We start from the raw sequence: 12,880 nt of genomic DNA on the forward strand, positions 1-12,880 counted from the left end.
ACAAACAAAAACAGATGGAACCCCACCAGGGATCTGTCTATTCTTTGAACAAGAACCAAGATGAAAATTCCCTCAGACCAGGATCCCAAAACTTGAAACAAATACAGCAGAACCTTGCTTAAGCAAGTCACTTCTTTACAATTTGTTTTGCTCATTAATGAGTGATGTTCGCATAACGAGTGACAAGGAGAGGGGAAGTCCCAGATTATGTGCGTGCTCCATCTAGCACTCGTTCAGTTAGCATCTTAGTGTCATGTGTGTTCACACACATTACAGATAAACATCAACAACCACAGCCCATTATATAATAAACATGCCAAACAATATGCCAAATTCTTGGGCTATGTAAAGGCTATAATTAAATATTAGAAATTAATTAATTTGACTAGAGGTAGGCAGTTTAAGTTTAAACTGCCTACCTCTAGTCAAATTAATTCATTTCTAATAGAGAGGTTGTGGCTGACGTTTTCATCTCTAAAACGTGAAGTCAAGGTTGAGCAACGCCATCTTGTAAGCCTAGAAGTTTGACAATGGCATTTGGAACGTCGAGCATGAATTCCAATGACGTTCTGAACACCATTGTCAAAATTCTAGCTTTACAAGATGGCATTGCTCAACCTTGACTTCACGTTTTAGAGATGAAAACTTTGGCCGCATCCTCTAATATTTCATTATAGCCTTTACATATCCCAAGAATTTGGCATATCTTTTGGCGTGTTTATCAGCCATCTTATTTGTGATTGTTTTTAGTTTTCTGAAAATCGAATTCGCATTTCAGGTTGGTTCATGCTGTGCTAGAAGAAGAGGAAGCTGATTCACACTCCTTAATGTATATTGTATAATTTTCTTTGAATAAATGTTATACATAAAATATCTGAGTATTTTGTCGGCATGGATGCATTACTGTATTTTACACTAATTTATATGGGAAAAATGGTTTCGCTTAACGAGTGTTTTGCATTACGAGTAAGACTCTGAAACGAATTACGTTTGTTAAGCGAGGTTCCACTGTATATAACAATGTTTAGTAGCATTTTTTATTTTAAAATATATAGTATAACATTTTTTTAATTAAAACCTTACATTTTAAAATATGATGTATTCTAGTGGTCGGTCACACCATTCCAATAGTCAATAAAATGACAATAGATTATTCTGATATTGGATGTGTATCTTGCATTTAATTAATTCAATGGGCTGTCACAGTTCTAAATTAGCATCTCTAACTAGCTGCAAATGCCACCATTTTCAGTAGAACAGTTTACATTTTCATCACCATCAAAACGAAGTAGAATCGGGTCTCTACAACGAGAATGGTTACAACGAAGAAAGATGGCAATTCTGCTGTAACGTACATTATTTTCTTTTCAAAGTCAATTTAAGAATTAGCCAACGAGACTTACAACAAAGACTTGTTGACACTTCAGCGTAAATGTCCTTTTTCTTTCTCATCTGGTAACTATTGCCCCAGAGATGAAGGAGTATTATCTCTTTTGTTTTCTTCTATTTGAGAAGCCGACCAAGAGAAACGGGGACAGAGATCGCCGTAGAGCCGGAAGACGATTTGGCTGATCTTGGGTCCGATTTTTCTGTCAGGTCAAAATAGATGAGAATGGAAACCGGAAGTTGAGGAAAAATCGACACTTACCTATGATTGCGGCCATAGATGATTTCCGACAGAAGTCTCTCTCCTTCCGACGTCTTTTGGTATGCTTCTATCAATCTGTGGACGGGAGATTAGGGAAAGATGACGACAAAAATAGACAAAAAAAAGAGACTCGTGCTTACCGATTTGGCGTGGGATACATCTGGACCAGGGCATAGGCTTTGTCGGGTGAGATGCCACTTATCTGTATGAGGTGTTTGGCGAACATCTCTTTCAGTACCAATTGCTGCAAAAACACCCAAAACAATTTATCCGCTTTTTGCCACTCTTAGGAACAATGCACACGTATGGCACAGCAGCAAGGAGTGGAAACTGCTAATGCTTTGGTATGGTTGCATAACAAACAATACGCAAGTTATAATTTAAGGATATTGACTTAAAACAGACAAAGGAAATGAACAGAATGCTAATCATTTGTGTGACATTTTCCATATTAAATGATGTTATTCAAATTTTTTTTTTGTTTCCATTGATAAGGGCCTCATAAAAGCTTCTACTATTGAAAGAGCACACAGTTGTAATTTAGCACATGACTACTGTTAGTTTGTATTACTAACAAGCAAGCCACATTTGTGATATCAAGCAGAAAACACAAGTACTAATCAATGTAAAAGCATTGTTATGCCAAAGTTAATATAGACTGCTTTTGTTGTGAACCCATGCTAGAATTATCTTTTGATCATCACCTCTTACTAATTTGATTAGATTATGTGAGGGATGTCTTCAAATAAACTTTAAAATGGACAATGGTTGCAATGGCAACAAAGTCTACAGATGGCCTAAGGAGTGTCCATACACCCTTTTTGTTCAGGTTGTCCCTTTGCTAATCCCCAAGGAGGCCCCAAATTTCATTACTGACAAACAAAATTCACAAATAATAGTCTAGTCTGCAAATATAAAAGAATGACTAATGAACGATATTTGTCTGTTGTCCCGTGCAGTATGTAGTTATTTGTTTGTCGTACGTCGATCACATTCCTCATTTTCGAGACAGAGTTAGCCAGAGTGCAACCAGAGCCACCTCGGAGTGCTGATTTGATGTCGAATCATAGAGTTTGAAGCTTCTTGCGTAATGTAAGATACACTTTTTTTTATAGTCTATACGCGCTGCCGGGTGGGCTTAAATGTAAAGTAACAAGTCGTCGGTTCTTCCGCAATTCTGTTGTACTTTAATAGATAAGAATGTGGATGGTAACTGATGTCTGACTTAAAATGATACTGCATAGGTAGTTATTTTCTTACAGTCTCTTCTTGAGCATAACACTTTGGGACTTTTACAAAAACATCTCCGTCTAGTATCTTCTTAGTTTGTTAGTTGGAATTGTGGTTTTTTGTGGCACAAGGGCCTAGGTAAGCCAAAGAGTGCCAGATCTTTATCACATACAACAGAACAAATATATATTGAGTTCTGTATTTGCCATTGTAGATTGAATTTGTCCATTATCGTCTAATATATTCTGTAGAACTTAGTCATCTGAAGGTGTATGTTGTTACTTGTTTTGTCTAATTTGTTATATAATGTAAAGAAGAATTTGAAAAGGAAGCAAGAGATAAAATTTGGAACAAATGGAGCATGTTAATTCCAATATAATTGTTAAATAAGTGCTTAAGATAGAGACTAAGGATCTACGCCATCTTGTTATGAAGGTATCAAAGCCAAAAATAGCCAAAAATAGCCAAAAATATTTCAAAGGTTGAAATATTTTCGTTCTTTGTTTCATAGTTGAATCTCTATTTGGAGCTTGTTACTATGGTAGCATTTGGCTAAATACTTGCAAAAATAGCCCAGGATGACACTTGGGGTGTCATCCTGGGCTATTTTTGTAAGTGTCGGTTTTAATAGGTTAAGCCGCACACCAAAATTTAATGATTTTGAATAGTCCAGTGATTGTCTAACACAGCAGTTCCCAAAGTGTGTGCTGCAGCGCCCTAGGGCGCCACAGCTTCCTCAGGGGAACCACAAAATGTTATAAAATTTTTATAATTTTACTTAATTTTAAAAAATATTGGCTATTTCACAAATTGTACTTGTTAGAATTTGACATAGGGCACCTTGGAAAAATCTGGATTTAGCAAGGGCCCTGAGAATCAAAACAGTTAGAGATGTTAGACTAGTGGTCCCCAATCAGAAACCAAAATTAACTAGAATACTTGGAAAATTGGCATTTAAAAACGCATAAATGTTTTTCCAAATTTTTATCATAGTCTTATTTAAAACTTTAAAAGAAAGAAGGCACAGGACTTTGGGATTACAGACATTCTTACGTTAGTGTGCCACATTTCACTATATTTATGCAGCCAATGTTGAGGAGAGATGCTAGGTTGTAACCATCCTCATCTGCTGTCAAAAAAATGGGCAGGTCCAAAACTTACCTTTTTTTGACAGCAGACAAGTTAAATTAAGAGATCCTAAGTTGTAACCTAGCATCTCTCCTCGGAGCCAACTAACCTGCAAGGATCCATCAATTATTTTAGGTCATTCTATAGAAACCAATACACGAGTGGATTGATACAAAAGAATCGATAATAATTGCTGAATTGTATTTTTTGCAAAAAAAAAAAACAAACTTGAATGCATTTAAATTTTAAATCAATTAACTATGTATGCCTTCGGGCAATTTTTCTTTCTTTGGTGAAAAAATGAAGTTTTTCTTATGAACAAACACCAAAGCCAATTTCCCACCTCGATTATTTTGGATGATTGACCGTAATGGGCAGGTCCAAAACTTACCTTTTTTTTGACAGCAGACGAGTTAAATTCTTTGAAAGTCAGGAAACGATTAGAATCTTTCACTGAATTAATGTACTCTTCTCTATTGCAGCACTTCAATTCTTTCTCCTGTAATTGATAAATTTCTATTGAATTTTCAATTAAATAATGAACTTTTTAAAATACATGCAATTAAAGAACACTTGGTTAACAGAAATAACTAAAAACTAATTAATTTTTTTGCAAGAAATTTCCTAAATTTCCATTACAGAAATACGAAAGTAGCCAGGGCTATCCCAAGTGTTTAGGCACCCTCCTATTTTACCACTAGATGCCTCGTACTCACCCTATATGCAGTGGCTCTGGAGGTATAAATGTCTAATTGAAATAATTGATAAATATTTCCTTTTAACTAAAATTATACTGGGCAGTTGCCTAGTGCACTTACAGCTTGGGCTGGCCATGGGTGTAGTGGAGGGTATAAGATGGCGCACAACATTTTTTTATCATTTATTTCAAATAACCAAACCAACACTTTTAATTTTTATGAGTAATTGCTCATATTCTTACTTCTAGTACCAAGTTTAAATGTTACTTAGATGCAAATGTATGACAGCATATTTGGCAATGAGAGTTCACTGTCACCTATGAGCTTTCGCAATAGAAATAGCATTATTTCACTCGATATTTCGGGGATCGTCTTGGAACATACTTTGCCCAATCTTGCATGACCTTCCTTGCCGTTTTTCGTTAGAAGGTATGCAGTCTTTGCACTGCAACAGATACCTTTGGCTCACCGGTGGCTGAGTGCATAAAACAACCAAACATCGTAGTTGGCTGTGGGTTCGTAACTTGCAGTAGGCCAACTGCTTGGAGTTGCTAGTAACACCTAAACAGAGGCCAGTTTCCCACAAAATACCTCTCGGAAGGCATCCCCTTGGCAGATTGCCCACATTTTGCGTTGCCATATACAAATAAAACCTAAAACCAAGTCATCTCTGTAGAACTTCATCGTTTGTAATGTGGTCAAGTTAAGAGATTTGAAGAATTTCACATCCACAGAACATGTTTACTTATTTCACTATTCACTTTGTCTGTTTCCATGTTTCTTTAGCATAATTCCATCAGTAGGATAATGGCATGACATAAATTTTTATCATATTGCCTATTAAATTAATGTCAATGGTTTAAATTGGTTGCATTCATTGCAATATGGAGGGTCTTTTCAGGCCACAATGCTTCTGATGTGAAATGAAAAATGCCGTGTTTGTCGTCCCAAACCAAAACCCCAAACTAAATAACAGTAAATAAGCTATATTAACTTAAGCTTAATAACAATCCAGAATTTGGTTCCACACAATACATATGCATCACTAAAAGCATTAAACTATGTATTTTGACCCAGTCATTGCCACACTTCCGAGCATACACTACGGTAATGGAATTATGAATAAATTCCCCAATATTCAATTGCTTATTTAAACTTCACACAAAAAAGTTATAAATAATCTTTAAGATTGATTTAATTTTAAGGGTAGAGACAAATATTATAATAAAAAATTCTGGGAACATTATCTTTCGTACAAAAGAAACTGTTTGTTTTTCTTTCAAGAGGATCTGTGCCCTGAAAATAATGAAAGTCAAACTTATGAAACAATACCTACATTATAGAAACACTGCAAATATCGCGTCATGGTCGTCAGGTAGTCGACTGTAGATTTGGCATTTTTAGTTTTCGTTATTAAGAATCCATCCACCACCTGAAAGAAAATTCAAATTTTTTTTTTGGTTTTGTTACATTAAATGGAAGAGTAATTGGTGACTTTCTGGCAGAATTTTACACCTGAAATTGGAAAATCTGTAGATTATGTATTAATTACGTAAGGACTAATTTGTTAGATTTTTACATTAGAAATTTGGAATGATGGTTCAGTCTGCAAGCAAACACGATACTAAATATTAATGGAAAATGCAGAAAACAAATTTCTTCAGATACCGAGCAATTTGGAAATGTGCGGCATAGAAGCAGAGTTAAAAGTACCGTATGTCAATACGTTCTAATGGGACGTTCAAGAATGTTAGCAAAACTCCATAAAAAGTTAAAGCAAAAAATGGTAGTAGTATTGAAATGAAATGCAGTTTGCATTATAACCACAATGCAGTATGTCAGCATTGTGGTTTTTGTCGACGATGGGAAAAATTAGTTCCAAAAATTGCCGATAGGTGGCATTGACATATAAAACATGACAACTAATAGACCCGCAAACTACTCAATAGATCGCAATGAAAATGACTCGATGCAATTTCTGATTGTGGGGTTATTTAAATTCCCAAGTGTTTCGATGGTCCTCCGTATTGTTGGAATTGAAAAATGCCGTTTGTCACAAGATAACATCTATCCATCTGGAACTGCCACATGTTGCAGTTGCGGGTATAGTTACTTGACTAAACAGTGTTATTCCTTTGGTGGAGGCGGTGTTGAACATTTAATTGCCTAATAAACACGTCGGAAGTCGTCTTCATTATAGTTTGTTGTCTTTTGTATGTCAACGTCCCTTTTGGTGATTTTTGAAACAAATTTTTTTCCCGTCGACAAAATCACCCGTGCCGACATTACTTACCGTGCAAACTGCATTTCACTCTGCTAATTCTACCAATTTTATGAATGTTTAAAGTTTTTACAAACTTTTTCCCACCCTGTACTTTCTACAGTACATCTGTCATGAAATATACTGTTACATTATATACTTGTATGTTGTTTAGGCAACATTTGTACAAAAGTACGCTTGTCGTAACAGACATACTTTATACGCTAACATACCTCCAGCTTTAAAGTTGTGGGCATTTCTTTACATTTTGGAGAAGGGGCAATTGCTCCATTTGGTAATTTCACATCCTTAAATAATTTAAGTGTCTGGAAAACTTGGTATGGTATCAACCTGTTTTAAAATTTCTACTGATATTTATTCAAAACATTTATACTTTGGTAAATTGGATTTTGAGAGAAAAAAAACAATTAGACTTGCATATAATAGCGAGGTTGAGGCCGAAGTTTTAAACGCGAAAACGCGTACATTCAGCGTTTGGAATGTCGAACATGATTCCACTGATTTTCCAAATACCATTATCAAACTTCTAGGCTTACAGGAAAGCGGCACTGAACGTCCACGTACATGTTTTTGCGTTAAACTTGTAATTGGTGTACGTTTTTAACATAGAAATTAATATAATCAGTATAAATTAATGTGAAAATTCGAATTGACCGGCGAAATTACAAATTTAAATTAGTCATTATCTTGACATCAATAACCAAAGTCCAACCAAAAACGGCCCCGTCTTAGGGGAATGACTGTACCTCCCCCTCCCCTCGAAACTCGAAACTGAGTCACACTTGGAACTAAGGACAAAATTCGCTTATTGGCGAGAAAAATTAACGAGGGGACGAAATAAAAAGGAGGGGAGCACGGACAGAGGGGTCGTCATTCGTAGCTCCCACCTCTAGTAGGACTCGAAGCCGGAACGCCGAAAATTCTATGCTGGAAGCCGCTACGCCACTGCGGATATTGTATTGACTCCGTCATCCGACTGTTCACCTGTTGAGGTATGACGACCACTTATTTGTAAACTCTCTCTCGGGTTCGAACTTTCCTATGTTAGGACGAAAGTTTTCCGTCCATGTTATTCGGTGTAACTGTTCGTTATCGTTTCGTAATAAATTCTGTTTATTCTTGGAATTGGTGTCATTTATTCGAATCTCGCCTCTGTCTTATCAACGATCCCACTCTTTCCTCCTCCACTCGACCTGACAAGTAATTAGTTCCAGACTGGACAAGCCATCCTTGACAGTGGGCAGGTCGTAAACGACCTGTGAACCGAGAAAAGGAGGTCCGACTCCGTCCGACCTCCCGGGGTTCCCACATTAACATACTTCACTGTTGCTGATGATGGAGCATAAACTAGGGCATATTGTAGTGTTCTATAATGTATGTAAAAAGTAATACTTGTGTAAACAATTATTATATTCAGGATGTTGATCTTAGCTTGAAAGTGTTACTGGTAGAGTTGATGTACAATATAGTTATTAATAACATAATTTGAAAAAGTTTAAAGTTGCTTGTAGCTAACCTATTGACAGCCTATTGAGTGTCCGGGAGCCAACTCGTGCCACAGACGGGTCTAAATCTAAATTTTTGCCCCCTCAAAACAACCTTGCATTCATTTATATACTAGCATATGTGCAAAGCTGGCCCGAGTTTTTTTGGCTCCCTTCTCATTTTACTACTAGACGCCTCATGCATTTAATAGCCTACACACCTACATGTGATGGCCCTGAATGTATACATAACATGTCTAATTAAAATAACAGATATTTTCCTTCACTGATGCCAGTTATGGCATCCCTAAAATTTCTGCACCCTAGGCAACCGTTCTATTAATAGTGCCATCCCTGTATATACACATCATTATCTAATAAACTATCACTAGCATTTTCATGTGTTTTCAAATAAATTTTTATCGTGGTTCTATAGACAAGTAACCAGCATAAGATTGGTGCGTGGCAATGTCATTTCTGGGTCCAAAAGTGAATAAAAGATGACAGCAAATAAAAATGAAAACAAAATTTAAGTTCACAACTTAATATTAAATTTAAATTAAAAGTGTTTTATGACAGATTTTGGTATTTTTGGAACAGCAAACACAAATTGCTAAAAGATTAAAGTGTAAACTGTCTTTGAGAAAAAGAATCAAATAGAAATAGTGTCCAGTGAATTTAACCAGATGTAATTATAAATCTATTTACCATATTTTCACACAAATGAGGCTCAGCTCTTATATATAAAATCACTTGTTTTTCTTCACACGTCTTGCTTCACTTATACAACATGCTCTGATGCATGCCAGCTTGTTTAGGCACTGCACTGTTGTCTCAATGTAAATTAAATGTAAAGAAAGGTATTGATACAGTAACTATTGGAGACATCAATGCAGTAACCTTTATTAAAAATTAAAAAATGCTTTCGAAACAGTTTTCTCAAGACTAGTGAGGTTATTTTAGGTACAATGTAGTGCCATTTATACGTTGCATACATTTTTCAAGCCATAGTTTAGATTATTCTTCTGTTATTAGAACTGAAATTATTGTAATTAATAAATCGAAGTTTTTAACCAAACAAACCTGACAATTAACAATTGCTTGTTTTAAAGAGGCATCGGGCAGACCAAAGTACTGATTGGTTCCATACTCTTCCACAAGATATATAGGATGTTTAATGCCAGTCTCTTTTATGCGAAACTAAACAAAAAAATATTTATAGCATCAACAACTGCAAGAATTTTAACAATTCCTTGTAATATGTTCATAAAAAAAAGAAAAACAACAAAAATTTTCTTTGACGAGTGTTAAATGTTTACTTTTTGCTCGCGAAATCGTCCATCCTTTATACTTCTTGCCAGATCGTCCATTCTTTTCCTTTCTACTAAATAATCCAAAACTAATTCTTCTTCGTAATTCTCCTTTACCGAATTACGTTTCCTGGCGATCCATAAGAAATCTCCCACGTATAATTTACGCACTTCGTGTATTACTCCCATTTTGGCTAGTTCTTTAAGAACTGCAATCCTGTGATCATTAGATGAACTGAAAAATTATTAAAGTTGGAATAAATATTAGAAGAAAAATAAAAAATTAAATTTTAAAAAGCAACTAATTTTTTCTTTATTTGAAATTCATATTACGCGTGATGAAAAAAGGTGTCATTCTACAAATGGAATGACCAGTTGTCATTTGTTAAATATTTTCAAGTTCCATACGAGGCAACACTCACTTTAATTGTAACAACTGCGTGCATATTCTCCTGTCAAAAGTTCTTTAAAGTTTTTTTTTAAAGCATTGAAATGAGTAAGTAAGTAATATAAAATTACATTATAAAAAGGTATTTTAAAATTTACTTCAAACAAAGGTAATCTAGCAAAATGTTAATGTTCGAATACAGATCTTCTTAACCAAAGAATCAGCAGTTTCAGATTCACAAAGTTTTAATTCTCTGAAGATGAACAAAAACATTTGAATATAAGTATACAGGACTAAAAATTAGTCACCCCTAACAGAAAAGACAGTAGGTAATTACCGGTTGCATGGTAGGCACCAGGAGAGAATTGTTCGGGATAAATAGCACAGATGTGGTCTGAGGTCATTTCTGTCTCGTGAAATGGCAAAAGGCAATGTGAATGTCAAACTGGGTCTGCAATACGGCAGACCAGATCATATGACAGACATTCCCAAGCGGCAAGAGGAAGTCGTCACACCTACTGACACAAAATAAACGAAGTCACCCAATTTGTTGATGCGTCAAAGCATGCCATCCAGCAGGTCTAGAAATAGTGCATAGTTCACAGTCAACTGAAAATCATCCGAATGTGCAAGAGGCACAGTCACTCATTATTAGGTGTATTCTGACAGGGTGACTGATCTTTTTATCCAGTGTGCTTATTTGTATGTGCAATTATTTACTATAATATATATAAAGCTTTCTAGTACATAATACATTCTCAGTAGCATGGTACGGTACATTAATATGAGTTACACACATTCCAAGTACAAGTGAAAACTGAATTTGGCAGACAAAACACCCAGTCCTGGAATAGTAACAGAATTATTAACATACTTTTACCTTGATAAAGTTTCTTCCATGGACAACTGACAAAAATTTCAGTTAATGTGAGCCTAGGTATACAAAATGGCGGCGCTTCTGGTCGCCATCTTGTTTGCCCACGCAAATGTGCAAACAAGATGGCGACTGTCGACAATAACCTAAACACGCCTATATTTAAACTTTTTTAAAACTAAAACATTTTTAAAACGTAAATTTGCTACTTACTTTTTCCCTGTTTTTGGTTACTTTTCCTACTCTTGGACCAGAAACAAAAAATAAAAAAGTCATCATACTACCTATAAATTCAATTGATGCATGGACAAAGTGAATTACGAGATTCTATACATCAGTGGTTCAAATAAAATTTGCCTGTATTGTACATAAATTTTACTCCTCTTAAGAACTGCAGCCTTACGATTCACATCTCTCGCCTTTTCATCTACGATAGGCAGCGTCTCCATAGAGTGTGGCACCTGCGATCCATGGCCACCTAGCCTTCCATGTGTCGTTCATGTTGTCTTTCGGGTCAAAAATCACTATTACATATCCTTGGTTATGACAAATTTAACATGTTTAACACATATTTACACACTTTAAACGCACATTTGAACCACATATAAACCTTTTACAAAATTTTTACCTCACTTACACAATGTTAACACACCTTTAATACACTTTTATGACATTTAACACGCATTAAACACATTAAGGACACGTTTAACATGTTAATTACCATTGACAAACTTTCCTCCTCGATAACTTAGACTTCGAGTAAATTGTACAAACTTTAAAAAAACACACACACTTTTAAAAAAATTAACAACGTGCTTAATCCGTCTACATCGTAACCAAAATTCAAAATTCACATTATTCCTCGTTTCCTGAACAGAATTTTTTGATGGATATTTGCATACGAAGGCATCATTACTACCAGTGCCAGCTACATTTCTTTTCTAAAAACACTTGCCATCGAGGTTACCGGAAGCGCTGCTATTTTGTATACCTAAGCTCACATTAACCAAAATTTCCTACACTTCTTATTCTCAAAAACTTCTTTCAAAACAACCTAAAGCTATTGGCTTTTTTTCAGTAACATATTACACAAGAAACAGTTATCGATATAGGCTTTATTAATGGAGGAAATGCATTTCGGGTCTTAATGACCCCTCCAGTCCTTTTCTTTTAAAATAATATAAATTGCTGTTACCTGTAGATGGATAAAAATTAGAAAGTAGGTAATGTTTAAAAAGCTTCCAAAAAATGTAAGACAAATTTCAAAAAGTAAAACTGATAACGAGAAGTAAAGCGAGTATTTAATGCTATGCCACACAGTCGCGGCCGTAGATTTCGAATCACCCTTAAGTCATTGCCGATAGCTTTAGAATTTTTTTTTTTTTTGAAATAATCCACAGAAACCAGTAACGGAACAATTAATTAAAAACTTCTTTGTTAAATGAGCATTAAAATAGATCATATACATCCCAGAGATTTCATGTTTATCTTTGATTCTATCATTTCATAGAATTTCTGTCCTTAAACTGGTCAAATGAAATTTTACAGTTCTTTTTTTTAGATTCCTTTTGATATTTTTCACATCAAACATTGATAGAGCGTTAAGTCTTTCTCCCTTATATAAAGCACGGAAGCATTAAGATCATCAGAGAATTCTGAAGGAAAGAATAATGGAAGCAGAATGAATCAAAATGTCGGGAAAAATTAGCAAACTTCCTGCTCGACGAGCCTAGATAGCATAATTGGTAATATTGAATATCTGCTTAGTTCATAGCATTTGTGGTAGTTACAGTTTTAGATGCCAGATTTCTTTAAATTATTCAATCATTAATTTCTAAT

The 12,880-nt window shown here is 35.1% G+C and overlaps 1 protein-coding gene across 3 annotated transcripts in view; it reads right to left on the reverse strand.

The window, feature by feature from the left end:
* Nucleotides 1–1,161: 1,161 nt before the first annotated feature.
* Nucleotides 1,162–12,880, reverse strand: part of mus81 (mus81 structure-specific endonuclease subunit) — a 38,452-nt gene continuing 26,733 nt past the window's right edge. For all 3 annotated transcript variants that reach the window (XM_067281662.1, XM_067281661.1, XM_067281660.1), the window contains 7 exons: nt 9,789–10,014; nt 9,553–9,669; nt 6,041–6,136; nt 4,398–4,505; nt 1,789–1,892; nt 1,649–1,723; nt 1,162–1,589 (listed from right to left, as the gene is read on the reverse strand). In XM_067281662.1, the coding sequence (XP_067137763.1) occupies nt 1,460–1,589; nt 1,649–1,723; nt 1,789–1,892; nt 4,398–4,505; nt 6,041–6,136; nt 9,553–9,669; nt 9,789–10,014 (856 nt within the window). In that variant the 3' untranslated portion in view covers nt 1,162–1,459. The remainder of the gene's footprint in view (nt 1,590–1,648; nt 1,724–1,788; nt 1,893–4,397; nt 4,506–6,040; nt 6,137–9,552; nt 9,670–9,788; nt 10,015–12,880) is intronic.

This window comes from Centruroides vittatus, unplaced genomic scaffold, assembly GCF_030686945.1.
Source record: "Centruroides vittatus isolate TY-2023 unplaced genomic scaffold, ASM3068694v2 contig_925, whole genome shotgun sequence".
NCBI lineage: Eukaryota > Metazoa > Arthropoda > Arachnida > Scorpiones > Buthidae > Centruroides > Centruroides vittatus.